Below are 24,452 nucleotides of genomic sequence, written 5' to 3'. Positions count from 1 at the left end.
CAAAAATTCAGGGTACCTTGAACCAGAATTGGAAATGGTGCAACTTAAAAAACGAAGGAAGAATATCACAAGCTAAATGCCAATCATAATTTCTTAATTGCAAACTTTAATCATTATCATTTCAAGAAAGTTAGAAAATTTGGGCAAAGAGTTGCAAAAACTTGGCAGGACTTCTCATTTTCTCAATGTTTTGCCCAAAGGCAGAGCCCCAAACTTTTTAAACCTAGCTCTGATTTGACATGTCATGCCGTCCTCCGGACATCCTCTCTGCTTCTTCTCCCCGCTCACCTGCATATCACAGCCATGCCAAGAAGCAATCTTCATTAAGATGCAGAGGTGGAAAAGGTAAATCTGTAGGTGCTAACTAATGAAAGACTTATTACCAGTGCGCACTCTTATGATGTCAGAAACAGGCAGCACTGCACAAATCGTTACATTACATCAAGTCCAATTATCATTAAACTTAGAAAATATTTCAAGATAAACCAAAGAAAACTATACCTATACCTCTGACTCTGAGAGACCAGGAAAGAACCTCCATGCAGTTTTATAATCCTAACTGTAATGTAATTCCTAACTAGGCCTTGTCTAGCGCCTCAACATTATACTATGAGCCAAAAGCTGCGTATTGGTTTGTAGCTTGATTGTAGTACGATAACAACTGAACAACTAATGTGAACATTTACTTTGGTGTATTTCTTCTTGAATATGAAAGTAATTTGTACAGCAAAAGCATTTCTCATCCATTCCACATTATTTGCAGGTGAGCTTGCAAGGAGCCCAGGGCAACTATACACTTAAAGTTGGTATCAGTAAGTCTTTGTTATCCTTTGTAAAATGGGGAAGTCAAGGGCTTTAAGTGAGCAGATTTCCAAAATGGTACAAAAAGCAGATGATCTGAAGTTGAGAAGGCAGGTGGCAGAATAAAACTCTAGCTTCATAAAAAAATTTCAGCAAGTCTACTAAATCTTACTTTGTATATTTCTAGAGTGACTTTGTCCAGCAACAAACAAGTATATGGACTTCAATTTTCCTAAAGACATCTTACCGAAAATTTTTCCATCACCAATTTCACCAGTCCTTGCTTCCTGTATTATCAAGTCCACAATTGGATCAACCTGAAACGGTGTAACAGTGAACTTTAATAAATCATAATAGGGCTTGGAATAGATCAATGATAAAACAATCAGAAAATTATGCACTAACAATTAGAAAATTATGTACGTATAGTGGCAAGACATGAGAGAAAATAATTCGATGTTTGAGTTCAAAGGGCAATAAAAGTATAGTATTAGCTTTTGACATTAAACACCTGATCTTTGCTGACCACTATTTCCATCTTAACCTTGTTTACAAACTTATCCTCAGAAAATTCAGATCCTGGGAAAAAATAAAAAGTAAAATTAAACCATCAAATTAAAATGATGCACAAAGACTGTAAAACAGAGACAGCATTTTCTGAAAATTATATTTTCAGACAAACAAGCATGCACAATACTATATTCAGGGGAATATATGAGCTACTCTATCTAATGTACATAAGAGCTACTCTATATGCACAATACATTATATGTACAGCATCCTTACAATCGAATTAATCTGTCTAGAATTAGTAGTCACATATACTGATTAAAGATGCCTGGAATAAGTTGTCATTTTTCCTAAACTGGAAATAATTTCTAAGTGGTTTTCTTAATACGCCCCTACACAAGTTAATTGATGGGGAGAGGATGTAGTGACGTAACAGTTAAAAGGGGACTTCTGTATAATCACTTCATATCCGTATTTTTGAGGGGTTAGCAAAAATATGGCAATTATTTCTGGTTGAAGAGAGTAAACAGCAGCAAACTGTTAAGGTTCACATGAGCATCGAGTTTATGATAAACCCATTAAGCTCAGTCTATGCACTTCTGGAGAGAGGGGATACAAATGAGGCCAGAGTGAAATGTTCAAGAAGCAACTTACAAAAAAATGGGATTGCGGTTCATAAAGTGATGGGTAATTTTAAGTGTTAACGACACTGGTCAGAACTCAGAAGTCCTTTCATACAAAACATTGACCTCAGTATAATACTATATGTGGAAGGAAAAATAAATGTGAGTCATGATATTTTTGGCAGGCTATGACTTAATACAGTTTCCATGCCATTTGGTTTCTTCTGCTGCTTTACAGCCTAGTTTGAACATCAGAAAGTACTAACCAGCATGTCTTTCTGCGACTCCTCCTTGTGCTCCAAAACCTCGAACATCAGAAACCGTGACACCGCGAATGCCCATCTTCAGCAAAGCCTTAAATCCATCCCAGAAAATATTGAACAAAAAGTTTAAGAATCTCAAACCAGAAACAAAAGACAATGAGTTCCAAACAATAGTAGCGTCGCCCCAAACTAAAGCATTCAATCATGTTATGCACTCACTTAAGAAAGAGTTTGTCACTTGTTGAGAAAAAATAAGGATGATCGGATCAACAATCAATCAATCAATCAAAGCCTTAATCTTATAAAAGTAAGGGTGATCGGATTAAGAAGAAACACCAAAATAAGTTACCACATAAATGTATATCTCTTCATAAGAAAAGCAATGTAACAAACCAAACATATAAGAAACCGAGGCATACAAGTACGCATACGATTTACATATGAATGTAGTGGCATCAGGGCATAGTGTATTCACATATGTATCATTTGATTAGAGGATGATAATATTTTTGGTTATAATGTACGAGTATGTGGTTATCTCAACATGTTGATTCCCTCAATAACATAGGTGATGCAACCTAAGCATCTCTTCTAAGTGGTATGCAACTATGCATGATAGGGAAAAATGAAAATTAACTTCCTCTACTCCCTACTCCACTTCGTCTTTTGAGCAGCTGCCTTTAGCAGTAAGCATTCCCGGATTCCCCATGCCTCCCCCCTTCCCCCGCGCGCGCACACACACAAAAACTAAACAAAATATCTTCTTGGTATGCATTCACCATCTTGCTATTCTAAATTTCTAATGTATTTCAATATAAGTGTTTAATATGTATTTTGGTAAAATATAAGGCATTATAATTCAGCACACACGAGCAAGTGTAGCATTGCAATTATAATTCACAAAGTTGAATGGGCAGAACATAATAAAGTGTGTTGAAGATGAGTTCTTACCGCAGAAACCTTGGGGATTCTCCAGGGTCTTTCACCAAAAAGATTCATCAACACAGCAGTACAGGCACCACAGAAAAACAACCCCCCAAAATAAAAATATCAGAAGTGAACATGAATATATACAAAAATACTTCTGCGATACCACATTATTATTAATCAACTATAATTCCCCTTTCGTATCGGTCAATGAAATGCGAATGTGATATGCATTCTTCATAAGAATTCCATTAAAATTTTGCAGTAGAATCCATAGCATTGAATTAAGGGGTGTTGCTTAATTTCAATTGTTAATCGAAATAGAGGGATAGTAATTAGTAAAGAAAATGCACCTGAGAATTGCCTCCACTTTGTAAAACTTGGTTTCTGGAACATACTCTAATTGCCAAAAAGCACGATGATTAAAAAACTGCCCATTTGAAAACCCAGGATAGAATAATTGATAACTAAAAACCCAAAAACACAGAAATAGTACCTGAAACAGTTTGAGCTCTAATTAGAGGCAAAGTACGCAGCTTTGCAGAACGATTGAAAGTGAGATTGAGATGAAATGGCTGAAAGTGAGCAAATTTAATTCCAAGGTTGGAGTTCTTGGATGAGAAAGAATGATTCAAGGGTCCTCCACCAACCCCGATTATAGCAGATTTCGATGTCAAATTTACAGCCATTGTTTGTCTGTTGAGAGCGCAGGGTTTTACCTGGGTTAAACCGCAGAGAATGAGAAACCAAGTTAATGAGCCTCATTGACTTCGTTTTGTAAATTAAGGGACTATTTTTTTTTTTTAGGGATTATTTTCATCTATTTAAATGAGGCTGTAAGGGTATTTTCATCTAGTAATGAGGACAAATATTGTAATTTGAGATGAAAACTTAGGACAAGTATTTACGAGAATGTCACTTGGTATGTTAAATTTGATATGTTAGACAAATTGATGGGAAATAATTACATTTATTAATACAATAATACCTTTTTACTTTCTTTTTCAAGGCCCATGTATAGTAACTTTATACTGACAAGTAACAACCTCAAAATACCCTATAAATATTAAATCCTTTTGTCCATTTCTTTTCACCTCTCTCTCACACACGAGCACGTATTCAAACATGTTCCATGGCTCAATCCCGAATAATCTTCACCACAACTATTGTAGTACTCACAATAGCTATTTAGCAAGCACCGAAACACGTTCTCTAGTTGTTGATCTTAATCCTACTAAATGACTCGATATTAATTTGATACTTAATTTGCTTCTTAGTAGATGTATTAAATATTTCAATATTTGTGTTATAAATTATTAGTTGATGTCTTTATAAAAAGTTAATTGTATTCTCGATAATGTATAAATGATTTAGTGCGGCTAGTCATTGTCGATTGACACAAATTTAATAGTTGAAGTGGAGCATATGAGGAAGGGAATGTCATATTACTACTCAAGTACTCATTACATGCGAATTTGATATGTGGTAAGTTTTCTAAATGCTTGAGGCTTCATTACCACCCACCTAATAGCAATCTTGTGTAATTGTAATTTTTTTGGCACAATCACATGTAATTGTAGAAGTAAATTTAGTTTCACTTAATACATTTATAAGACAATGTCATGGTTAGTCTAATTAATCTAGTCATATATATCATTGATTTCTAATCCCCATGCTAATAAAGGTGTGTGAACGATTTTATCTTAAGAAGAGCCATTTTATTTGGCAATCGGAAGTAAAGGACGAGCCAATTTTGACTAGCCGTCTTCTAACTACGAAGTATAATCTAGTAATCTACTTGCATGTTTTTTTTATTTTTACATTCATGCCGGATAAGTTCTTGACAACTAATCCCCAAAATGCCCTTAAAAAAATCCCCAAAAACCAAGATTGAAGTGGAGATTAATTCTTGATTTGGTCCTGTTGAGGAGGTTGTAGTATTGCGAATGGCTCGGGAGAAGGATGGAAAGGAAGAGGAGAAGTACGTTTACAGAATAAGCACCGCCAAAGAGTGGGATGATTTCCAGAGTAATGGTCATACTTTTGGTGCCGATCTTGATAAATCTACTGCTTGCTTTCATCTCAGCACTCTTTCTCAGGTTCTTTCTTTTTCAAACCCCTTTTCTTTCCTGCTTTTTTCCACAATATTTGCTTATTCAACATATAATTTATTGCCCATTAAATTAAGGGCTCAAATTCACTATTTGGGCATCGAAAGAAACATTTTTTTTTTGTTTTGTAAAGTCAATCAAGTTTTAATTTTGTTGTTCAATTGAATTAAATATTGTACTTGGCTTAATCGTTCTCTCTTTTTTAATCATTCTCTTTATTTATTCTTAAATAGAACAATTTTTTTTAGTTTGAATGTGTATGATTGCTTAAGATATAGCTTGATATTCGCGATTGATTAGATACAAGTTAAGCAATTGGGACATGTGTTATCAGGTACAACCAACCTTGCAAAGATTTTTTACAGACACTGATCAGGAGTTATACCTGCTTCAAGTTGATTCAGACAAGGTGCTTTCAATTCTCTTTCTTATTTTGAGGTGACAGTGATCATCCAATTCTGCATTTAGTTGTATGCATTACTCCCAACTCCCAATTTTTGTTCATAATAAGCTATCAAGTTATGTACATATTTCCACTTTCCAGGATTCTTTCAGTCTAAGTAGGATAGGTTTTTAGGTGATGCATTATCAATACTTGGAGAGCACAAGCTGCAATCAATGATTTTGAATTCTTGTCGAATGTCCAAACTCCGCTAAACTTGATCTTGTTTCCCAGCTTTCTTGGAGATGTTTGTTCCATTAGTCTATTGGCTGAGTACATGGGTTGATCTAATCTTATGATGGTAAAAGCATAGTCTTCACTGCTTTAATGCTCTCTAAATATGTCTATTGAAAAGTTGAACAGTGATTACTTATCATACCAGTTGTAGTAGCATATAATACACCGTTACCTCTACATCTATAAAGAGGCTCTTCTGGGTGAGGATGGGGGAGGGATTCATATACACAGCATTTAACATACGTTTATGTGGAAGCTCATTCAGCTGTACATATACAATACATGAAAGTTGTATTTATGAAACCCTTAATCCAAATGACTGATGTGCTGCAATGTGGTGTGCTATAGTGAATTCCAATTAGAACTTTTGATTCAATTTGTTGTAGTTCATAGTTGAAATTTTCCCATTAAATATTATTATGGAATATGGAATTTAATTTCATTGGTCATGCTTTCGTTACTTTTCTTTGCTTTGCTCCCCTGTTTAGGAAATGAGGTTTGATCTGGGGTGCATCACTATTCATTCCATCATTGTATAGAAATGAAAGATAAATTTGTCAGTGAGATGTCTTGACTTACTTCAGATACTCGGAATCTTGAACCTTCTAAACAAAATTATCATCAACAGACAGGATATGATGATTGATGAATGTGTTGGTCAAATCATATACCAATGCGATGATTGGTTGTATACCCTTTTTGTTTTCTGTATCAGTTCCCTTACTGCAGCAATCTAAGTCTCAACATCTTTTTTGCAGCTTGGGGATGGATTGATATATGAGCTTGTGGAGGGAACCCATTGGTTCCCACATTTCTACGGGCCATCACGTAGTTTTGCTCCTCTTCCTCTTGATGCTGTCACAAGGGCAGAAAAGATCACATTCTCAAACGGCAAGTTCACTTGCAGTTTGCTTGATTGAGAGGTTCTGCAAAGAGGGCATTTTACAACTCATTGCTATCAGAACCTTCTGTTTATTAGATTAAGTTATATGAATATGAATTTACTTTGATCTCGTACTTGGTACTATTTATTTTAACTCTTCCCAGACACTTTCAAGATCACTCCATTCTGTAAAACTTCTTGCTATTTGTATTTCGGGGACAGCTTATACTACACCTTTTTTTCAAGTAGAAACTATGAATGTTTTTGTTGACCAAGTATTTTCCTCATTTATGCTCTTAAGCACCACCTAAAAAAACTTTGCAAGTTTAGAAGTTTTGTTGACGGTTGTGTTTGTTTTGACAGACTTGAATCACAATATGCGGGGATAGCTCAGTTGGGAGAGCGTCAGACTGAAGATCTGAAGGTCGCGTGTTCGATCCACGCTCACCGCACTGTCTTTTTCTTTTTTTTAATCCCCACTAATATTACTCCTTACTAAACTACTATATATACTACTATTGGCCTGACTGGCTATCACACTTATCAGTCCAGAATTGCACTATGATACCTATTTTGAAATTTGAAACACCCAACCATACTATATACACACATTCTATATATGTAATTAAAAATAAAAAAATAAAAAAAAAAGGAGGATGTTTGAGGATGAAATTAATCAATTTGACACTCAACCCATTAACTTTTCTTCATGCAAATGAGTCTATTTCATGATGCAGCCAATTCAGTAACTAATCTATATTATGCCACAGGACAAGGGACTTGATTGATGAGGAGGTGTCCCCTGGTGCACTGTATGCTTAGCATTGAACAAAATTGAGCTTCCAATCACCCTTTGTTCATCAAAACTAACCTAAAAGCCTGTTGCTCAAAAGATCCGTTTCTCTAAGGAATGAAATTAGCTTTCCGGGTGAGTCATCTACAACTGATTTAGTCCAATATAATTTCTTGCACAAAGTATATTATACTCTCTCCGTCCGTAGTAATTGTTGTATAGTCTCAATCCATCAACTTTAAGTATTTGGTTTTAATATATAAAACATGATTTTGCTAACATGCACTTTGTGTTTATTGCACCCCTCTCTCCCTCATTCCAAATGACACTATCATATGAAATCCAAGCATGATATATTACTCATTTAACACAACTGTATCAAAATTTCCGAGTACTCCAGGCTAGTTAATGTGATGGCTGATGAGTGACAAAGTATCTGAACACTAAAAACAGTAAAGTGTGACAATTATTACTGGATGAAGGGGGGAAATCCAAACTTCTTCTCAGACAATCTGAACTTGGGTCTTGAATAATGTAGAGGATGAAGGGGAAGCTAAATTATGAAAAGTTTTGATACCAAAGTTTGTATAATAGCAGATGATATGATAGTGAAGTTTTTTCATGTCAGTAATTGTCCAACCTAGGTTTAGTTTTCTATTTTCATTTTCTCAATGATAATATGATATGGGTTCAAATAGTCCAAGAGCAAAGCCACCAGAAAGATTACTGTATGGTAACTCTCAACTGAAAAATGAAGTGTCATGACACAAGGAAAGGCATTCACGTAAAGAGGTAATTCGGATACTCAATATCCAGCCTTTGATTGACGTTATTTTTCGGATACTCAATATCCAGCCTTTGATTGACGTTATTTTGCTCCTACTTACAGAAAAAGGTTGTATACATCATACTTGAGTCATTTTTTTCACCTTAAAAGGTTCTTGTTTAAGGAAAACTAAAATTGCAGATTATGATTAATTAAGTTAGATAAAATAACATTAAGTTCAGTCATGGATCAGTTCGAAACAAAAACTAATACATACATAATGCACTTCCATGTATAAGAAAGATGAGTTAAGATGGAACCTTACCATCTTTCTACACATGATCTGTCTCTGCTCTAGATTCTCCTTGAATTATGTTAAGGATAAATTGAAATACACTTCATAATTGAGTATGTTTGTATATTCTACTTTTAGCATACGGCGAGGACGATCATAGCAGGTAAGAAGGGAATCAATTATACCAAACCAAAATAATGCAGATGAGGACAAGCTTGAAAGTTGAAAGTGATAACTCTCTTAAAGGCTAAAACATCCCACAAGTTTTGTTGGATTCATTGGTGGTAGTCCATTAGTAGTCTGATTCCATCATTGAGTTTACTAATCATAATCATAAGACCATTAAAATGTGACAACAGCAAGTTAGTAATAAAGTATGCAAAATTTTCTAATGCAGAAAGTGTGTATAATGCATTTATTATGAATGATGGCCTAAATTTTGTGTCCTTTATTATCAGTATGATTGCCTCAGCCTTGTGGGGCTTCCCTTCTTTTGATTCTCTCTTTTGCAATTACTTTGATAAGTCACCTTAAACAAATTAATCTCTATTTGTTAAATCTAATCATTAGTTTACTACTTTTTTGATATTCTAGTGTCTCAGTCTGGCTGTCAGAATTATTTGGCTATCTGCTTGTGCTAGGTTCTTGTAATTTTCTTCCCTCCGCATTCAGAAGAACAAAAGAACCTTCCTATTATTAGAAAAAGGATTGTAGATTCTGTGATTATACAATTACTAGGTTGTTTGTAAGCTATGAAGCTCTCTGAAAAGATTGTTTGATGTCAATTTTTCTAACATACTTAAACCATAAGTTGCGGGGATAGCTCAGTTGGGACTTGGGAGAGCGTCAGACTGAAGATCTGAAGGTCGCGTGTTCGATCCACGCTAACCGCATTTTCTATCTACCTTTTTATTCTAATCCGTTGTTAGGTTTAATTATTGTTCTATTACTTTTTGTATGAGATTCCAATGTCTGTCTATCAGCATTATTTGGATTTTGCTGGTTTTTGGAGGTTTGCTCATTCTGTATTCAGGAATGTTGAAGGACCATTGAATTATTTTATTTTTTTTTGTGTTAAAGGCCTTTCCATATAATAAAATAGATACAGTAAGTGTTGATCCTTTGATTCTCCTTCACGAACTTGTTTGCAAGCTACGTAGCTTTCAAAATTATGTCTTTTGTCAAGTATTTAACACATTGTAACCTCAATAGCTCAGTTGGGAGAGCGTCAGACTGAAGATCTGAAGGTCGCGTGTTCGATCCACGCTCACCGCACTCTAGTTACTCTTTTTTGCTCTTCACTGAGACAATGACTACATATTGATCTTTCCGACTAATTTACCCTTCAATTGTTTTCCTATTTTAAATGCAATCTACAAATTTGAGATCTGCTTACAAAGTCAAGGTTTGATGTAGAGGAGTTATCCTAAACATCTCACTTTCAAGTTTACTGCATCCATGTGGCTGTTTACATCTAATGCATTATTTTATAATTCATACTAGACTTTCAAAGTTGTGCGTATGTAAGGAACCGATTTTAATATTTGTTTAATTTTTATCTCAGCTTATTTTGAGGATCAAGGAGAAGATAAACTATCTTTAATTGAGCCAAAATTTAAATACAATTACTAATGGTTGTATTTTCAATTTGTAATGTTTCTCTATTGCTTTTCGAGATAAAAATTATGTCCTCTTGCCAAATTGCTGTATTTTGGAAAATAAAATAAAAATTGACCAAGAAAAGAAATAAAAAGAGAGGATTAAAGATGCTAAGCCTGAGAATAAGTGACTCGCTGGAATAATGATGGAGATTCGGATGATGAGTGCAATGTGGTGTTGGATGAGCATACTGCTGCTGCTGCTGTTACTAACACTCTCAAATGGTGTAGAAGGTACTGGACGTCTGAAGAGGCCCCTTGTTGTTAATTTTGGAGACTCGAATTCAGATACTGGAGGGGTGCTAGCTGGTACTGGACTTCCCATTGGCCTGCCGAATGGTATTACATTCTTCCACAGGGGCACAGGCCGATTAGGCGATGGTCGTCTTATAATTGACTTCTTCTGTGAGTAAACTTTATACCATCGTTGGGAGTGTTATTTTTCTATGTTTGAAAAAATCTAATTCATTGTCTGGCAGGTGAGCACCTGAAGTTGAACTACCTGAGCCCATACTTGGATTCACTGTCACCAAATTTTACCAGCGGTGTTAACTTTGCTGTCTCGGGTGCAACCCTGCTGCCAAAGTTTGTTCCTTTTGCTTTGAGTGTCCAAGTTCGTCAGTTCATTCACTTCAAAAATCGATCACTTGAGCTCCTTTCACTTGGTAAATTAGTAGTATTAACTTACATAACAAGTCCATAATTCTTGAATGAAGCCTATTATATGTATATGGTCTAGAAACTGATGACTTACATTATATGCAGGATCCAGGGACTTGATCGACGAAGAAGGGTTCCGCAGAGCACTTTATACGATTGACATTGGACAAAATGATCTTCTATTGGCCCTTTATGCATCAAATATAACATATGATCCTGTTGCTCAAAAAATCCCATCCTTTCTTGAAGAAATTAGGTTGGCTGTGCAGGTAAGCTCTCAACTTGTGCATTTAGATTCTGGACTACATTCAGGTTCATTGTTAGGTGATTGCTAAAATAATTACAGACAGTACCAATATGGTGGGAGAAAATTTTGGATCCATAACACAGGGCCCTTAGGCTGTCAACCCAAAGAACTTGCCCTGCATCCCCACAAAAGCAGTGACCTTGATCGCGTGGGATGTCTTCGTGTACATAACCGAGTTGCAAAAACCTTCAATAAGGGGCTCCGCACACTGTCTGAGGATCTAAGATCGGTGTACAAGGATGCTGTCATTGTTTATGTTGATGTATATTCTGTCAAATACAGTCTCTCTGCCAACCCTGAAAAATATGGTAATAACTTTCTGAGCTCTCTTAAAGCTTATGTTTATTATTACTGGTAACAAAATAAATAAAATAAAGAAGCCCTCTTTATATATTATTATGACTATTTAGGGGTAAGGTTGTGCCCCAGCGAGATTAATTTTGAGTTATTGCTGTTGTTTAATCATTCTTGTTTATTTCTCAATTAAATTTAAGTTAAAAATGTGGTGTATTGTTCTAGGATTCAAAAACCCATTTGCAGCTTGCTGTGGTCATGGGGCTCCATACTTCTACGACAGAAACGCAACATGTGGGCAGCCAGGTTACAGCATATGCAGCAATGTATCACAGTCCATAGTTTGGGATGGAGTTCATTATACTGAAGCTGCTAATTGTGTAGTAGCTGCAAGAATACAGTCAGGAGTTTATTCTAGCCCGAAAAGTAAGCTTGAGCAATTCTGGAACTAACCCCTGATTTGCACTAATATAGGCTATTACTAGAGTGAGTACATTGAATGTTTGCTTAATCATTTCTTGAAGTGGGATTGAGCAGGAAATTTAAAGAAAAACTTTGTAGTTTGGAATGTTTGCTTCATTCTTTCTGTTTCGGATGAAAACAATGGGGCCTTGCCGAAGGCCCGCTGAAGTGGCTGAAGACTGGTCCGGTCCAATTGATGCTGGGCCGAAGGTTTCCTGCACAACTAAAACACGTAAACTGGCCTCGGGGGTGGATCCGAGGAAGACCCCTCCGATGCCGAAGTCAAACAGTGTTTAGAGAGAGAAAGATATGCAAGAGATTTAATGCTTGAGGCTTTGTTGTGTTGTAATGTATAAATGAATGAATTGAAGGCTTTTATACCTTTGCACATGATGAGGGGAGAGCAATTGGGCCTTTAAATAGTCATGGGCTGACCATGGCAATTCGGACCAAAAGACTCTTGGTTGACTTGGCTTAATTGGAGGCTCGGGCCTTGACCTTGGAATATGAAGTCATTTAGTGATCAGGCCCAATAAGATAATTGGACCCAAATACATGACTAGGCCCAATTAGATAAATTGGACCCAAACACTTTCTTTGACCCAATCAAGGTTGAAAGACCAGAATTTGCATAGTAATAATACTTGCTTCCTGGCTGTGAATTACTTCACAGGAATAACTTTCGTTGTAGCTTAGATAAATAGTCAAAAATCCTGCAGGGGAAATAAGAACCAGAAATCAGGAACAGACTAGTGGAACCCAATTGATCGCAACATGTGACGTTTCATTTACGCTTTAATCTGTCAATGATTAAGGTTCAATCAGAGGTTTATAAACCATGTAAAAACATTAGATGGAAGAGTTATGGACGAAAGAAATTAGGAATACAATAGGATGTGTGGACCATGGGAGAGGAAGAAGATCAACCATTAAATTTTCTTTTTGTTGCTGTTGATGAAGCCCTTAATCTAAAGCAAAGCCACCAGACAAAATCATTGCATGACAATTATTAATAATGGAGGAATTTTAAGCATAAAAAGTATCGAGTTTTTGAAGGAGAACACATAATTCAATAGAGGCGATTAAGGTAACAGTATGAGTAATTAAAAACCAAATTGAAGCTAGCTACCTACTAATAAAAGAAGTGAAGTTGACATGCATACATAAATAAAGATTGAAAAGCTTGGAAAGAAAGAACACTAAGAAATAAGAATGTGAGTATGAACTATTACATCAGCAATCTTATCAGTCCCACAGTCTCCACTATTAAGAGGGAATCCTATAATTAAAGACTGTCTTATCATTAGTTCACTTCCAATTATCAGATACCAAGTGAGCCCTTGCATTTGAATATATAGCTCAAAAAAACCACAATTTAAGTCTTATGTATGTATAATGTATTGGTATATGTCAACCTATGTTGGTTTATTGTACTCCTTGGTATATTGGTAGCTATGTTGGACGGAAATACGGAAGGATGAGGATTATCAAAAGTTCGTTAGTACTACAACGTATTACTATAGTACTTTACTAATCTTTATTAGTGTGTGCATCATTTTACATGTTATATTTCAACAACTAAGATGTATCTTCTTAGAAATATGAATTTTGGTTTGTTTTTTAACCAAATCATTACTTCCTCTCATCTTTATTTCTTCTCTCTTTATATGTTTATATTCTCTCTTCTCATGACTAACCTCGTTAATCATATGTTTTTTTTTTAAAAAAAAAAAACCTCGTTAATCATATGTTTTTTTTTAAAAAAAAAAAACCTCGTTAATCATATTCTTACATTCTCATATCTCATTTTCAATATTATCAGACCCCATTCTTTAATCAATCTATTACTTGTACTTAGTTATGAAATATGTGATATAGAGTACTAATCATACTATAGAATATAATATACAAGTAACAATTTTTGCTTTTTTTTTACACTATACAAGTAATAATTTTGGACTCCCCTATTACTAAATGCACTTATGCAACCCAAAAATGAAAATGAAAATTAAAAACCAAAAAAAAAAAAAAAAAAAAAAAAAAAAAGAGGAAGAAGAAGAAAATTTGGGCTTTGGGCTAATTAAAAGAAGAAGTTGGTAAGAATGGTAAGCATCCAAAATCCGAAAATTCTAAGAACCCAATTAAAAAAAACCCTAGTCCAGAAAGAGCAGTTATAAAAGCATCATCTTGAAAACCCTAATTTTAGTTCTCTGCCGTTCCACACGTTTGACCTCCAATTCCATTCCTGAGTGAGGAGAGAGATGACGACTCGATTGAAGAAGAACAGGAAGAAGAGAGGACACGTGTCAGCAGGACACGGTCGTATCGGAAAGCACAGAAAGCATCCAGGTGGACGTGGTAATGCCGGAGGTATGCACCACCACAGAATCCTGTTCGACAAGTACCATCCCGGTTACTTCGGCAAAGTCGGTATGCGTTACTTCCACAAACTCAGGAACAGGTTCCACTGCCCCATCGTCAACATCGACAAGCTTTGGTCAATGCTTCCTGAAGATGTCAAGGAGAAGGCTTCCAAGGAAGGCAAGGCTCCTGTCATTGATGTTACCCAGTTTGGTTACTTTAAGGTTCTTGGTAAGGGTGTTTTGCCTGATTCTCAGCCTATTGTTGTTAAGGCTAAGTTGATTTCTAAGATTGCTGAGAAGAAGATTAAGGAGAATGGCGGCGCTGTTCTTCTTACTGCTTAGCTTCTTTTTATCTTTTGTTTATGCAATTTTGTCATAGGAATGTTATCCAGGGTTTTAAATTTAGATCTGGAATTTGAGGACTCTTTTTGTTCTTGTTTCATATTCATTTAATGATATGAGCTATTATTTGACCATTTTTGTGATCATTACATGCTATGCTATGAAATTATTATTGTTTTTTTTATAGTGTTGATTGTGTATGAGTAATTTAGAACTGGTCGAAGGGTCTGTTAGGTTTGCCTTTTATGAAATTTGCAGTAATTCAATAAGTTGAAATGACAGGAAAAATAGGAACTTATTGTATTAATATTAATGGTTTCATATCCTTTTGATTTGTAAGGTTCATACTTGAGCTTCTCTGAGAATATTTGTTATTGATCTGAATAGACAGACTATAGGAGAGCTTAGGGGGGCTATGAATTCATGGTCAGTAAAATTGTCGTGGATATTGGATTGCATTGAGGGGCTACTCTGTTACTTTAGGAGACCTGAAGTAGTTTATTTTAATCTTGTGTTAAATTTCTCAAATGATCTGAAGCTGAACAGAGGCTGCATTTGGAGGGTTTTCCCCTTTTCTGCTTTTCTGTGTTTTGTGTTTTTGTGTGGTATAAGATGGCTGCTGCAAAGTATTGCGCATGTATGATATATTAGTGTTAAGGATAGTATTGATAAACACAGGTCCTGTTCTGAAATTAGACAATGTAAAAGTGAATGTACCCCTGTTCGTAATTAGTCCTAGTTTTTGGGATGCCTAGAATTAGTCTTAGATAATAAAATACGTTATACAGAGATCACCTGCTCATCCTAAGAAAATGGTGGAGCGGGTTGCAACACTTGCAAGCTACCGGTAGCTGTCTCTTAGAATTGCACCTAAGGGATTAGAACAGTGTAGCATTACATTCAGTTTCTTTACGTTTTGATGTCGTTTGGAATAGAAACAGAATGTGAGGCGGCGAGGGTTGTGGAAATGTGGACAAATAAGATATTTGGCTCCATTGGAGAAGAAATATGGAAATAATGGGGGTGATGAGAGAGATCAGAATACTACTGTCAACTTATTTTTCTTGTTTGTTCTTATCCATGGATGATGATGCTCTCGACTCTTAAAGCCTCAACTTCAAATCAATGCTACTAAATTTGATTGAATTTAACTACTACCTCCGTTAACTATTATTTGCAACAAAGGGATAAATTCACATGTCTTGATTTTGGAAGAAACTGAATATTAGCACTTTCATATGATTTCATGAAAATGGATAAAAGTTCAATTTGAAGACTCAGTTGTGGTGAAAATGCAAAACTTCTTGTTACAAATAAGCTTGGAATCCTATAATCAATTGAGTTTGGTACTCCCCTAGTAATATGTTCTCCCTATTATGAATAATTTAGTCTCACGGTAAGATTATAAATAGAAAGAACAATATGAAATGGACAGAGGACTAGTGAACTAATCACCTAAAGGCAACCTTATTATAGTAACATTTGGGAAAGAAAGTTATCCAAGGATGTCATGTTCTGGGGAATGAATATTGTTTGAGTATGAACTTCTAAATGAACTGTCTTACTCTTATGAATCTTATCAAAAACTATAACTTTTTAGTACTATCATTGTTAAATACTACGGAGTACCAAAGCTTCATTTCATTAGGGTTTGAGTAGCCATGAACACTCCTAAATGGCCAATTGGAGTGAGTTTTTAAGTGAAGTTCTAACTTTAGTTTAGTCAAAAATTAAAAAAGTTCTAACTTTAGTACTACTTTGTATTATATTATGAGTATAGGCCGCTCTACAACCAAGTTTAGTTTCGCCTTTATAATTAAATAAAGGCGATATTAAATATTCGACTAAAGTCCCAAGATAGGTTGAAATTTGGTGATGCTTAAGTAATGCATTTTCCTGAAAAATGGGCAATCAAATAATCTAAGCTAACTTAATCAATAATATAATTTCCATTCATTAACTAACAGACTGTCTGGTTGACTTGTGATTGCCTCCCTGTGGGTCAGTCCTTAGTAATTGCTCTTGGGAGATGCATATTCATCAGACAGACAGATTCAATGTTTTAAGCTTTGGACTATCAGAAATTTGAATTGCTGGATTTTCTCTAGTTATATGATTGTTACATGCTAAATTTCTTTCAGACAATGTTAAGTGACCAAACTATTGAATTATATTGTTTGATCGCGATCGAGAGCACTGTCAGCCAGAAATCAAAGCTTATTTTGTCTGTAGTTCGAGCACTTGCAATCGAAAGAAGAAATAAAAAAAAAACATATAGTACGAGGATCTCTTTCTTATTTTGTAGTATTGCATCTTTATTTGTTTTGGTTTCTGCATGATTTAAGTATATATGATTTGGTTGGTTTGCATGTATTATGTATAATACTAATTTATGTAGCCTTAGCTTGTAGGAATAGTATCTTAGTTGGACGAGCATGATCTGCAGTTGGTAGGCAAATAAACTAGTCATTCTTTTCACCTTTTTTTTCAAATACACGAGCAATACAAAAATTTCTCCACTCAACTCTTTCTTTAATAAAGCACATTTAACAGACAATGCCGGAAAGAGAAAAGAATAGGTGCTCTAAATTCAGCTGGAATATTCTAGGATTTGAGTTTTGACAACCAAAAGTTTCCAGATATTCAACTACACCCCTTTGAGCTTCTTGTTTTTCTGTACTGTGGAATTGTGGTGTTGGTCATGTTAATGTGGTTTAGAATTGATTTCAGCCAAGATTTTATACTGTTAAAGTGTTAACGACATCAACTTGTGCTGTGTTATATCCCTGGACCTTCTTCATGCAAGGGTAATTTGTGGCTTTTTGCAGTACTTAGTTGCCTTTGTATACATTACTATTACCCTGCTTGATGTTCCAATTAAGTATCAATGAATGGCGCAATGTAAGTCATGGTAGTGGTAGGTTTCTATCTGTGTTATTGTCCTTTGATTGACCTGGTGCAAACAAGTTCAATAAAAAAAAAAAAAAGGATAATATGCTCCATTTCAAGTTGCTAATTTGATCACTGTCAAAAAAAAAAGTTATTAATTTGATACAACTTGTAGCAAATTTGACCTGTTAAAACATACAAGTATGTAGTTATGTAACCACAAAGGCTAGTAGAGTAGATGAAACTGTTCTCGAATTCTGAGTATGTATAATAATTTCTAAACTTTGCCAACAATTGATTGATATCCTTGTACGTCGTACTAAACTAATACTTCCTCCGTTTTCTTTTAGATGCAACACACACTTTTTCAAGGTATTTAAGAAATGTGGGATTCACATGATATAATACACTTTATAATGGGATGAGTGGTTGTTAGGAGTGTAATTTAGTGGGCTATGTGCTTTAAATAAGGGAAATAGTATAGTTTTTCCCTAAAGTAACTTTCCTTTTATAGTGTGTTGCAAGTATTGTGACATTTCCTTTTTAGGGAAGTGTTGCAAGTAAAAGAAAACGGAGGAAGTACTATTCCTTAAATATATAAATATAGTCATTCCTTTTTATTAAGACTTTTATTGAATAAATCGGTATGCTTAGATAATTTATTAAAAACCACTTATAGAGACGACTTAAATAGAAATAATACAAAATAGCTTAAAGGATGAGGATATGTTGTAATAATTCTCCATTGGTAATTTTTGTTTTTTATTTTTCCACTAGGCTATAAATTCGTAGCCCCATAGGCTGGTTGGCATTACAATAATGCAATGTATATTTGTATGTAAAAGAAAAGAAGGATAAAAAGAAAAGTCGTAGGGTGATAAAAGTTGATGCAGTGAACCAGTGAGCAGTAGCCAAGCAGGATAACATAAAAATGTATCTTTTTATCTTGACTGTAATAACTAATAAAGTAATGTGACAATGATATTGTCCCATATTGATAATATATTTATCACCCGACTTTTTTCATGGAAGCTAATTTGCCATGTAGAGTTGTAGGACAATAATTTATTTATTTCTCTGTACTTTGTTTGATTAATTGCCTGCAAGTCTAGAACTGTACATATGGCTATCTCTTTCTTTAAAAAAAAAATGTTAGAGGGGTTATATAGATCTATGCATGCAATCCTTCTGCTATCTCTTTTTCATAAATGTTGAATTAAGTTCTCAACGGAATAACATTCATACTGATTTACGAATATGGGAGGACAAATCTATTTTAGAAGCGTTTTGGATCAACATTTAAATTGGTTCAGGCATGTTGGACAATCATTAATGTGCAGTGTTTCGCAACTTCGAAAATACGGGCGGTACTTATTGTTTCCAGTTTCCGAGCATTAGAGTGCGGAGATAAGCAAGGCTAGAATTGCAGGACTATGTATTTTACGGGGTATACCGTACTACCAGTACTTAAAGTCAAGAGGAAATGCCTTATACTAGTATAAAAATTGTAGGTGTTAGGGAAGGTAGCAGCAACTACTGGTATAATTGTAAGATGCATCAAAAATAAGCTGTATTGAACTGGCAAGCTAAGGCCCATGTCATCAGAATCTTCCGTCTAGGAGCCTATAACTTTGTCCAACCATTTTCATTTATTTACGAGTGGTTTTTAAGTTAAGTGGTGGGTGATGCCTTTAATTTAAATATAACAAATTATAAGCAAGGTCAATATTATGGCAGATTTAGAGCCACATAAAAAATGAAAACTTGGGGGTGAATGTTGATGTTTAACAAAGTTAAATTATTCAACTTCTGAATTTTGTTTTAAAGTACTAACTACTATGTAGATTATGGAGTATGTAAGATCATATTGTTGCTGTATTTTGGCATATATATGTATATATATTACAAAAACTATACTGTAGTCAACATAAAACAAGATATTTCCAAAATTTTGGCGTCTGCTATCAATATCTTAAACTAGAAAATAAATTGTCGCACACCTAATTTTCTCCCATTTTCCGTTGATGTGTCAAATTTCTAATGGTATTGTATGTAGGGTCAACATACAATGGTTGTATGTGTATCAGCTCTCGTGAAATACTAAGGGGTCGTTTGGTTCATTAGGGAAGTGAAAATTCCCATGGAATTACAATTTGTAGGAATTAAATTCTTTTGTCAAAATCATGGGACATCATGAAATTTGTTTGGTTAAAAATGGAGGAAGTAAATTCCCATAGGAATTGTAACTTACCAAAGGGGGATTGGGTAAGTTAATTCCCATGTTTTGAGGGAAGTCAAAATTCCCATGAATTGGCATTGTCCCCATTTTTACTTTTTTGTGTCAACCAAACAAGAAGTCTAAAATGAAATTTATGAAAATTTTGAATGCCCACAAGATATTAAGCCAACCAAACAACACCTAATTCCAATGCATAAGCTCTATCTTATAATGTTTGCCTAACAAAAAAAAAAAAAAAGATTACATGCATGTGTATTGTATAATTATTTGAAGTACTCCGTATAATGTAACAGCAGCATCTTATGACTTTATAATAATGGCAGAGTGAGGTATTTTAAATTTAAACAAAAGGATTTGACCCGCACTTTGCTTGTTTTATTCATCAACTTCTTTGCACCTTTTCCAGTTTCATCACTCAGTACTCACCCACCCTTTGCCTTATTATACTTGTTTTTTTTTTTTTCTTTTTATTAATTTTAATTTTGAAGCTGTTATATATTTGGAGCTTTCCTTCACTTCACAATACTCTCATAACTAATAATATTAAGGGCAAAGCCTAACTTCAGAAACTCACCTCTTAACCTTATTAACCCAAAAAGGTTATTGTGGTAGTTTCTGTTTGGTGGCACTTGCTCTATTCATTCATTCTCTAATCACTACATTAATATACCCTTAAATCAGCTGCTTAATATAATTTCTGTTCTTGGTTTCCTCTTCATATTCAAGATTTCTTCTGCTAATATTTTGTATTTTTTTTTTTTTTGGGCATTACATTCAAGATTTGAGTGAAAAGGAAGGGGGTCTCAGTTTACTTAAATTGCAAATCTTGGAAAATCATGTAAATTATTACAGGCATTTGAATCAGTTGACTATTGTTAACTTTGTTATTTGGAGTATATTTTGGATCCACTTTGTATGCTCTAATTGCAAAAGGAAAAAAAGGTTAGATCTTGAACAAAAATGGAGGAGACATTTATACCATTCCAAGGAATCAAAAATGATCTTAAAGGAAGATTGTTGTGTTACAAGCAGGACTGGACTAGTGGATTCAAAGCAGGATACAGGTATTTTTTTATATGCAGATTCTTCTGCTCATTACATTCTGTTTAATTTCAGTTTGTTTGACTCCTTTTTGTTTTTATTAAATAAATTCAGGATATTAGCTCCTACCACATATATTTTCTTTGCTTCTGCAATTCCAGTCATTTCCTTTGGGGAGCAGCTTGATAGAGAAACAGGTATTCATTCTTCTTAAATTTACTAAACTGTAAAAATAATTAAATAAATAAATTCAGGTTGACTATTGAATGAGAGAATTCATAAAATTAAAATATGAATTGTAGATGGAGTTCTAACAGCTGTGCAAACATTAGTATCAACTGCACTTTGTGGCATTATTCACTCTATTATTGGTGGTCAACCATTGCTGATCCTAGGAGTTGCAGAACCAACAGTAATTATGTACCAATTCATGTTTAAGTTTGCTAAAGACCGCCCCGAATTGGGTCGGAATCTCTTCTTAGCTTGGGCTGGATGGTGAGCTTCTAACTCCTGAATAATTGATTATGTAGTTAGGAGTAATTGTACGTTTTGAATGACTGTCAATTATGTTACAGGGTCTGTGTGTGGACATCGCTCTTGTTGTTCTCTATGGCTATCTTAGGGGCTTGCTCCATCATCAATCGGTTCACCCGTTTGGCCGGCGAATTGTTTGGCCTTCTCATAGCCATGCTCTTCATGCAGCAAGCCATTAAGGTCACTAATTTTGCATATACTACTGCTTTTTCTGTTATACTGCTTTACACTTTATTGATTTATAACTTAACTTTTGTGGTCCAAAACTTCCACTTCAATGGGCCTATAATCACATATGGAAATACAATTTAAGTTTTTTAATTTCTTTCTATTAATTGTATACAAACACCAACCTCCTTACATATTTAATCTTGCTATATGCTAAGGTGGGGTTTGGAGATGTTCAGATTATTTGTGAAAATTCTGTCTACCACTTTTTACTGATAGTTAAGTTTGTGGTGAACGCTTTTTAATGGTTTAGGGACTAGTGGATGAGTTCTACATACCTAGGAGGGAAGATCCGAATGCAACTCAGTTCCTTCCTTCATGGAGATTTGCAAATGGAATGTTTGCTTTGGTCCTGTCTTTTGGACTTATAATCACTGCACTACGAAGCAGAAAGGCAAGATCATGGCGCTATGGGTCAGGTAAAACCATGGTATTCTCAGCTTGAATATGTTAAATCAGATAACCATGTGTTGTCTTTCATTGATGTTTTAAAGTGGAGCATGATACCAAATCTTTCAAAAGTTAATGGTTCTAGTGTTCTACTCCCTTCTATCTACCAGGTTGGCTCCGAAGTTTGATAGCAGACTATGGTGTCCCGCTTATGGTTCTAGTATGGACAGCTACTTCCTACATACCATCCAAAAGTGTTCCACAAGGGATACCAAGACGCCTCTTCAGCCCAAACCCATGGTCTCCTGGCGCGTATGAGAATTGGACTGTTATCAAGGTAAGTGCAAATATAGATTTCTTGTTTCATAATTCTAGTAAGATCCGGACTACAATATTATTGGATTTAAACCCTAAGTTACTAGTGCTTGGTGTAACAGGATATGCTTGATGTTCCTGTTTTATACATATTCGGAGCTATTGTCCCAGCAACAATGATTGCAGTGCTCTATTATTTTGATCACAGTGTGGCATCTCAACTTGCTCAGCAGAAAGAGTTTAATTTGAGGAAACCCCCTTCCTTCCACTACGATTTGCTCCTTTTGGGATTCATGGTAACTACTTGACAACACTTTTGGCTTCTTTTAGCTCCTCTACAGTATTTCTCTTCTAATTCAAGTATTAAGCTATGACTTCCCTCTTTCCTTGCAGACATTGTTATGTGGTCTTATTGGAATTCCTCCAGCAAATGGTGTCATCCCTCAGTCTCCTATGCATACAAAAAGTCTAGCTACCCTTAAGCACCAGCTACTTCGTAACAGAATTGTTCAAGCTGCGAAAAGAAGCATAGGGATGAATGCAAGTTTAGGGCAGCTGTATGGCAATATGCAAGAAGCTTACCAACAGATGCAGACCCCTCTCATCTATCAGCAGCCTTCAGCTCAAGTTCAAGTATAACTTCTAAGCTCTTTACCTAGTTATTTGCATTTAGTTCAAGATAACATGAAGCTTAATTGAGTGAATTTCATTCTTTGATCAGGGTCTGAAGGAATTAAAAGATTCAACTATTCAAGCAGCAGCAAGCATGGGAAATATCGATGCTCCTGTGGATGAGAGTGTGTTCGATGTTGAGAAGGAAATAGATGAGTTGTTACCTGTTGAGGTTAAAGAGCAGCGTGTCAGTAACCTGTTACAATCCATTATGGTTGGTGGATGTGTTGCAGCCATGCCTGTACTTAAAATGATCCCAACCTCGGTACTTTGGGGCTACTTTGCTTTCATGGCCATTGAAAGCTTACCAGGCAACCAGTTCTGGGAAAGGATTCTGCTGCTCTTCACAGCACCAAGCAGAAGATACAAGTAAGTTACTTTGCTTCTCAATTCCTTTTCCCTTCCAGTATAAAGACTGGTTAACTAATTCTTGTCCCTAATTATATGTCCTAAATGCAGGGTTCTTGAAGATTATCATGCAACTTTTGTGGAAACAGTTCCTTTCAAGTCTATTGCCCTTTTCACCATTTTCCAAACATTATATTTGCTCGTCTGCTTTGGAATTACATGGATCCCAATTGCAGGGGTTTTGTTTCCTCTTATGATTATGCTTTTGGTTCCTGTGAGACAATACATTCTTCCTAAGTTTTTCAAAGGAGTACACCTTCAAGATTTGGATGCCGCGGAATTTGAGGAGTCACCAGCTCTGGCATTCGATCTTACAACGGTATAATCACTCAAAACACTCCTTTTTAAAATAATCATACTCAATTATATTGTTTATAATATATAGCATTAGTTGATGTATATTCTAAATATTAGTATATAAAATTCTGATGCTGATATTGATTGCTGAAACAGGAACATGAATTGGCCTCAGGGGCTACACTTGCTGGAGATGGTGAGATATTGGACGAAATGGTGACTAGAAGCCGAGGTGAGGTCAGGCATATATGCAATCCAAAGGTAACAAGCTCAACAACAACACCGTCAAGAGAGGTGAGAGGCATTCAGAGCCCTCATCTTTCATCATACAGTCCTCGATTACACATAAGTCCGCGATCTGGTAGGAACGTACCTTTTAGTCCAAGGTCTGCAGAAACTCAACCCTCAAAACTAGGAAAGAGTCCTGGACCTTCAACAGAATCAACTTCAAAGTAACAGCTTCAAGTTTTGTATTTGTAATTTATTGTTAACTTCAGCTCTTTGTATGGAAGTGTTAGGTCTGCCTGTTGCAATAGTGGTGTTTGTATTAATCAAATCAAAGTGTATAATTTTGGTGGCGCTGCTTTCATAAAGCTTGCAGCTTTTTCTCCACATGATAATTCCAGCAAATACTGGGAATATTATAGTAATTCTTGACCTGTATAATAATATCAATATGAATGTCTGATCAAAATCTAAAGA

At 35.2% G+C, this 24,452-nt stretch overlaps 5 protein-coding genes and 1 non-coding gene across 8 annotated transcripts; 5 read left to right on the top strand and 1 right to left on the bottom strand.

The window, feature by feature from the left end:
• Positions 1–32: 32 nt before the first annotated feature.
• LOC110732982 (nitrogen regulatory protein P-II homolog) lies at positions 33–3,896 on the bottom strand. The gene is made up of 8 exons (XM_021912978.1): positions 3,621–3,896; positions 3,478–3,523; positions 3,149–3,176; positions 2,201–2,288; positions 1,313–1,380; positions 1,049–1,118; positions 384–419; positions 33–288 (listed from the first exon to the last, which is right to left on the bottom strand). Exons 1-8 carry the CDS (start codon positions 3,811–3,813, stop codon positions 224–226), a joined length of 594 nt encoding a protein of 197 aa, XP_021768670.1. The 5' UTR covers positions 3,814–3,896; the 3' UTR covers positions 33–223.
• Positions 3,897–4,848: 952 nt separating this feature from the next.
• On the top strand, positions 4,849–7,245 carry LOC110732984. Of its 3 annotated transcripts, XM_021912981.1 has the most exons (4): positions 4,863–5,223; positions 5,570–5,644; positions 6,673–6,805; positions 7,161–7,245. In XM_021912981.1, the coding sequence occupies exons 1-4, from the start codon at positions 5,071–5,073 to the stop codon at positions 7,184–7,186; spliced, it is 387 nt and encodes a 128-aa protein (XP_021768673.1). In that variant the 5' UTR covers positions 4,863–5,070; the 3' UTR covers positions 7,187–7,245. The 3 variants fall into 3 exon arrangements, with proteins under 3 accessions (XP_021768674.1, XP_021768673.1, XP_021768672.1); XM_021912980.1 differs by lacking the exon at positions 7,161–7,245 and having other exon boundaries at positions 4,866–5,223; positions 6,673–7,052; XM_021912982.1 differs by lacking the exons at positions 5,570–5,644; positions 7,161–7,245 and having other exon boundaries at positions 4,849–5,223; positions 6,673–7,052.
• On the top strand, positions 7,177–7,249 carry TRNAF-GAA. The gene has a single exon. It is a non-coding gene; the product is annotated as a tRNA-Phe (tRNA).
• A 472-nt stretch (positions 7,250–7,721) lies between these two features.
• LOC110732986 (GDSL esterase/lipase At3g62280-like) lies at positions 7,722–12,138 on the top strand. The gene is made up of 5 exons (XM_021912984.1): positions 7,722–10,714; positions 10,789–10,974; positions 11,075–11,253; positions 11,320–11,584; positions 11,796–12,138. The coding sequence occupies exons 1-5, from the start codon at positions 10,453–10,455 to the stop codon at positions 12,020–12,022; spliced, it is 1,119 nt and encodes a 372-aa protein (XP_021768676.1). The 5' UTR covers positions 7,722–10,452; the 3' UTR covers positions 12,023–12,138.
• A 2,029-nt stretch (positions 12,139–14,167) lies between these two features.
• Positions 14,168–14,871, top strand: LOC110732983 (60S ribosomal protein L27a-3-like). The gene has a single exon (XM_021912979.1). The coding sequence runs from the start codon at positions 14,294–14,296 to the stop codon at positions 14,735–14,737; it is 444 nt and encodes a 147-aa protein (XP_021768671.1). The 5' UTR covers positions 14,168–14,293; the 3' UTR covers positions 14,738–14,871.
• A 5,454-nt stretch (positions 14,872–20,325) lies between these two features.
• Positions 20,326–24,339, top strand: LOC110732981 (boron transporter 1-like). Its single transcript, XM_021912977.1, has 11 exons — positions 20,326–20,929; positions 21,021–21,103; positions 21,209–21,401; positions 21,482–21,620; positions 21,922–22,087; positions 22,229–22,395; positions 22,496–22,669; positions 22,767–23,006; positions 23,095–23,414; positions 23,505–23,772; positions 23,907–24,339. The coding sequence occupies exons 1-11, from the start codon at positions 20,826–20,828 to the stop codon at positions 24,204–24,206; spliced, it is 2,154 nt and encodes a 717-aa protein (XP_021768669.1). The 5' UTR covers positions 20,326–20,825; the 3' UTR covers positions 24,207–24,339.
• Positions 24,340–24,452: the final 113 nt, after the last annotated feature.

The sequence above is a fragment of the Chenopodium quinoa genome, unplaced genomic scaffold, assembly GCF_001683475.1.
Source record: "Chenopodium quinoa cultivar QQ74 unplaced genomic scaffold, ASM168347v1, whole genome shotgun sequence".
NCBI classification, from domain to species: domain Eukaryota; kingdom Viridiplantae; phylum Streptophyta; class Magnoliopsida; order Caryophyllales; family Amaranthaceae; genus Chenopodium; species Chenopodium quinoa.
The sequence above is the reverse complement of the archived record's forward strand: the minus strand, read 5'-3'. Positions and strand labels throughout refer to the sequence as shown.

Bases quoted from the DNA above. Each gene is read 5' to 3' on its own strand.
- LOC110732982 (XM_021912978.1), bottom strand. From the start codon at position 3,813: ATGGCTGTAAATTTGACATCGAAATCTGCTATAATCGGGGTTGGTGGA. The intron at 1,381-2,200 runs GTTAGTACTTTC...ATTTTTTCCCAG, and splicing joins AGTCGCAGAAAGACATGCTG to GATCTGAATTTTCTGAGGAT. The intron at 289-383 runs GTAATAAGTCTT...TGTGATATGCAG, and splicing joins CATCATAAGAGTGCGCACTG to GTGAGCGGGGAGAAGAAGCA.
- LOC110732984 (XM_021912980.1), top strand. From the start codon at position 5,071: ATGGCTCGGGAGAAGGATGGAAAGGAAGAGGAGAAGTACGTTTACAGA. The intron at 5,224-5,569 runs GTTCTTTCTTTT...ATGTGTTATCAG, and splicing joins ATCTCAGCACTCTTTCTCAG to GTACAACCAACCTTGCAAAG. The intron at 5,645-6,672 runs GTGCTTTCAATT...TCTTTTTTGCAG, and splicing joins TTCAAGTTGATTCAGACAAG to CTTGGGGATGGATTGATATA.
- LOC110732986 (XM_021912984.1), top strand. From the start codon at position 10,453: ATGATGGAGATTCGGATGATGAGTGCAATGTGGTGTTGGATGAGCATA. The intron at 11,254-11,319 runs GTGCATTTAGAT...AATTACAGACAG, and splicing joins TGCAGGTAAGCTCTCAACTT to TACCAATATGGTGGGAGAAA. The intron at 11,585-11,795 runs GTAATAACTTTC...GTATTGTTCTAG, and splicing joins TGCCAACCCTGAAAAATATG to GATTCAAAAACCCATTTGCA.
- LOC110732983 (XM_021912979.1), top strand. From the start codon at position 14,294: ATGACGACTCGATTGAAGAAGAACAGGAAGAAGAGAGGACACGTGTCA.
- LOC110732981 (XM_021912977.1), top strand. From the start codon at position 20,826: ATGGAGGAGACATTTATACCATTCCAAGGAATCAAAAATGATCTTAAA. The intron at 21,621-21,921 runs GTCACTAATTTT...TTAATGGTTTAG, and splicing joins TCATGCAGCAAGCCATTAAG to GGACTAGTGGATGAGTTCTA. The intron at 23,007-23,094 runs GTATAACTTCTA...TTCTTTGATCAG, and splicing joins AGCCTTCAGCTCAAGTTCAA to GGTCTGAAGGAATTAAAAGA.